General features: G+C 51.2%; 1 protein-coding gene across 1 annotated transcript; it reads left to right on the forward strand.

Moving 5' to 3' along the window:
- Window positions 1-7: 7 nt before the first annotated feature.
- On the forward strand, window positions 8-4,728 carry LOC111541532 (tubulin alpha-3 chain). Its single transcript, XM_023210422.3, has 4 exons — window positions 8-178; window positions 1,100-1,248; window positions 1,868-2,548; window positions 4,346-4,728. Exons 1-4 carry the CDS (start codon window positions 58-60, stop codon window positions 4,640-4,642), a joined length of 1,248 nt encoding a protein of 415 aa, XP_023066190.2. The 5' UTR covers window positions 8-57; the 3' UTR covers window positions 4,643-4,728.

Here is a 4,728-nt window from a genome sequence, read left to right on the forward strand (position 1 = left end):
GGCAATGCCTGCTGGGAACTGTACTGCCTTGAACATGGAATTCAGCCTGATGGTCAGATGCCAAGTGATAAAACCATTGGTGGCGGGGACGACTCCTTCAACACGTTCTTCAGTGAGACTGGGGCTGGCAAGCATGTGCCCAGAGCAGTGTTTGTGGACCTGGAGCCCACTGTGGTCGGTAGGTGCCTGGGCACTGGATGGCAGCTTTCCTGAGAGGGTGGGAGAGCAGTGGTAAAGCCCCGCGTGGGTTCCTTTGAATCCTCTTGCCGAAAGGATGGGATGGATAGGCATATGCCCGTGGCATTGGTAGGAGAGAAACTGAAAGGTTCGTGATGAAAGTGTCTGTGAGACTTGGCTCCTAATCTAGGAAAACCTGACCTACAGGGAAAGGCTGCTTTGCCAGCAGTAAGATGGGCTGTGGAGAGATTCCCTTGTGGCTGCCTCAGCCCTGCTCAGATGGCCCTGCCTGCAGGGTACAGTAGGCTTGGTTCCCTCCTGAATGCTCTGCACTCTTTTATGCTGGTGCACCAGAGTCTTGACCTGCATCTTAGGCATAGAAGGTAAGTACAGAACAGTCATTTGCTTCCTTCAGAATAGCAGCCTGAGGTAGTTTCCAAAGAGAGCTGCCAAGAGGCAGCACCTTTCAGTGGTCCCCCAGGAAATGACCGCATCACCTGAAAGCCTGTGAGACCCAGGTCATCCAGGGTGCCCTGATGCGACTGCCCTGCAGAAGTCACACTGATCTGGTGACTTCCCAGGTTGTAAGAGTTTTTAACTTACAGCCTTTGATGTAGCTACACGTAGGAAAGAATTATGTACCTGCGTAGGAGTGTGAGAGCTTATTTTCTTTCACTAGGAACTGGTTGTGCTGACATTTATACCACAAGCTGAGTGTAACTTCGTAAAGTCATAAATTGCATATGCAGTTTGGTTATCACACAGAGACATTGTCTACCAGATGCTGCCACTGTTGACCTATGACTTGTAGGTCATGTACTTTGAACAGCATGTACTCTGTAGAAGTGAACAGTCCTGGAATGTGTCCATCTTGGTGAGTACAGGCCTTAAAGATTCATAGCACACACTGTCTCTTTTGTAGATGAAGTGCGCACAGGGACCTACAGGCAGCTCTTCCATCCTGAGCAGCTGATCACTGGGAAAGAAGATGCAGCCAATAATTATGCCAGAGGCCATTACACCATCGGCAAGGAGATTGTTGACCTAGTTCTGGACCGGATCCGCAAACTGGTAAGAAGAGAAGGTTTCATGTGGCCATTGTCTTGCATGGGAGGGTAGTTCTTGGAAGGTGAAAGGGAGGTCATTTTATCAAAATTTAGATCAGCATGTTGGCCAGGCGCGGTGGCTCACACGTGTAATCCCAGCACTTTGGGAGGCTGAAGTGGGTGGATCACCTGAGGTCGGGAGTTTGAGACCAGCCTGGCCTACATGGTGAAACTCTATGTCTACTAAAAATACAAAACTTAGCTGGGTGTGGCGGTGCACACCCATACTCCCAGCTACTTGAGAGGCTGAGGCAGGAGAATTGCTTGAACCTGGGAGGCAGAGGTTGCAGTGAGCTGAGATTGCACCACTGCACTCTAGCCTGGGCAACAGAGCAAGATTCCATCACAAACAAGCAAACAAACAAAAACTTAGACCAGCATCTTGAGTCCTACTGAGTCTGCAATGGTGATTTTTCTGTAGATCTTTGTCTGCTTTTCTTTGCTTCAAAGTGTACTACGTGTTTATTATGGATGATTTGAATCCATATCAAGTCTTCAGAGGCAAAGAGAAGTGGCCCTGGCTTGTTGGAGGTTGGTTGTGTGGCTTCCACAGGCATTGACTCACGTTGTCTGGTTTCTCTCAGGCAGATCTGTGCACGGGACTGCAGGGCTTCCTCATCTTCCACAGCTTTGGGGGCGGCACTGGCTCTGGGTTTGCATCTCTGCTCATGGAGCGGCTCTCAGTGGATTACGGCAAGAAGTCCAAGCTAGAGTTTGCCATTTACCCAGCCCCCCAGGTCTCCACGGCCGTGGTGGAGCCCTACAACTCCATCCTGACCACCCACACGACCCTGGAACATTCTGACTGCGCCTTCATGGTCGACAATGAAGCCATCTATGACATATGTCGGCGCAACCTGGACATCGAGCGTCCCACGTACACCAACCTCAATCGCCTGATTGGGCAGATTGTGTCCTCCATCACGGCCTCCCTGCGATTCGATGGGGCCCTGAATGTGGACTTGACCGAATTCCAGACCAACCTAGTGCCATACCCCCGCATCCACTTCCCCCTGGCCACCTACGCCCCGGTCATCTCAGCCGAGAAGGCCTACCACGAGCAGCTGTCCGTGGCCGAGATCACCAATGCCTGCTTCGAGCCAGCCAATCAGATGGTCAAGTGTGACCCTCGCCATGGCAAGTACATGGCCTGCTGCATGTTGTACAGGGGGGATGTGGTCCCCAAAGACGTCAACGCGGCCATCGCCACCATCAAGACCAAGCGCACTATCCAGTTTGTGGATTGGTGCCCGACTGGATTTAAGGTATGACTGGGTGATGTGCAGGACTTTCCGCAAGCAGCAGACGCACAAAATAACACTGTCCCTGAAGGCCCACATCCTTTGGGAAGAGTATCCCTGTTCCATGGGCTAGGCATGTGGGCATAAAGTAGTGAACCAGAGTTGATAACTGAATCACTGAATTTTTTTTTTTTTTTTTTTTTTGAGACAGTCTTGGTCTGTCGACCAGGCTGGAGTGCAGTGATATGATCTCAGCTCACTGCAACTCTGCCTCCCGGGTTCAAGCAATTCTCCGGCCTCACCCTCCCAAGTAGCTGGGATTACAGGTACCCGCCACTACACCCAGCTAATTTTTGTATTTTCAGTAGAGACGGGGTTTCACCATGTTGGCCAGGTTGGTCTTGAACTCCTGACCTCAGGCGATCTGCCCACCTCAGCCTCCCAAAGTGCTGGGATTACAGTCGTGAGCCACTGGGCCCAGCCCAGTGATGTCTTTTGAACTCTCTTTCTGAGTCATCACACTATATATCTGTGGTGAGATTTATTTATTTATTTATTTATTTTTTGACATAGGGTCTTGCTTTGTACCCCAGGCTGAGGTACAGTAGTGTGATCCTGGCTCACTGCAACCTCTGCCCTCAGGCTCAAGCGATTCTCTCACCTCAGCCTCCCGAGTAGCTGGGACCACAGACATGCACCACTACGCCCGGGTAATTTTTTTTTTTTGAGACAGTCTCGCTTTGTCACCCAGGTTGCAGTGCAGTAGCGCGATCTTGGCTCACTGCATCCTCCACCTCCCAGGTTCAAGAAGTTCTCTGCCTCAGCCTCCCAAGTAGCTGGGATTACAGGCACCTGCTAATTTTTTTATTTTTAGTAGAGATGGGATTTTGCCATGTTAGCCAGGCTGGTCTCGAACTCCTGGCCTCAGGTGATCCACCCGCCTTAGCCTCCCAAGTGCTGGATTACAGGCATGAGCCACTGCACCCAGCTAGTATTTGTATTTTTAGTAGACATGGGGTTTCGCCATGTTGGCCAGGCTGGTCTCAAACCCCTGGCCTCACGTGATCTGCCTACCTCAGTCTCCCAAAGTTCTGGGGTCACAGGCTTGAGCCACCACACCTGGCCTGATGTTGTCATTTATAGAACAAGTGTGCTGATCCCTGCTCTAGTTGACCCTGTGCACTGCTGCCAGGACCTCAGGTCATGTTAATCCCGAGTTCTGAAACTTGGAATGCTTCCCCTTTGGTTACCACCTTGGAATGCCACCCCCTACTTAGGCAGGCACATGGACCACTTTGACCACTTCCTGATGCTGTGGTAGCAGCATTCATGACTCTTGCCTCATGATCTGCTACCTTTGCATATCCACAGTGGCTTGTTTTGTGGGTCAGAAGTGGGTATGATGTTCCTTGTGATAGCATGGGGAAGAGTTGTATACTCTGAATCTATCTGGGTGGAAAGAGTTTAGCTAGAGAATTTAATTGTAATCTACAAAGAAGACAAGCAGCATACATTTTCAGAGGGAAGACTGTCTTCACCTGGGCACGTATCACATGTCACAGGTACTAGGACACAGCCCTTTAGGTAGCTTAGGATCCCACCAGGGTGGCTACCTCCAAGGTTCCTTTCTGTGTTCTCCATCTGGAACTACCACCCTGCCTGGCGCAGAGAAGGGCTTAGTGACGTTTGTGAGGTGAACTGAGTATTCTCCTTGTCACCTACAAGGTGACATTCTCCTTGTCTTCTGTTTGAGGAAAAGTAGCTACCATTTCTAGGTTTGATATAAGCTTCACAGACTGCTTTATTTCCCTTCTCCGGCAGGTGGGCATTAACTACCAGCCCCCCACAGTGGTCCCTGGGGGAGACCTGGCCAAGGTGCAGCGGGCCGTGTGCATGCTGAGCAACACCACGGCCATCGCGGAGGCCTGGGCCCGCCTGGACCATAAGTTCGATCTCATGTATGCCAAGCGGGCCTTTGTGCACTGGTACGTGGGCGAAGGCATGGAAGAGGGAGAGTTCTCTGAGGCCCGAGAGGACCTAGCAGCTCTGGAGAAGGATTACGAAGAGGTGGGCGTGGATTCCGTGGAAGCTGAGGCTGAGGAAGGCGAAGAATACTGAGGGGAGGGTGTGGTGAGTTCTCCCCTGCCACCCCCAGGATGGCTGCTTTCAAGTTGTTTGCAATTAAAGGTTCTGTACAAAACCAA

Source organism: Piliocolobus tephrosceles, unplaced genomic scaffold (assembly GCF_002776525.5).
Source record: "Piliocolobus tephrosceles isolate RC106 unplaced genomic scaffold, ASM277652v3 unscaffolded_41065, whole genome shotgun sequence".
In the NCBI taxonomy this organism is placed as follows: Eukaryota; Metazoa; Chordata; class Mammalia; order Primates; family Cercopithecidae; genus Piliocolobus; species Piliocolobus tephrosceles.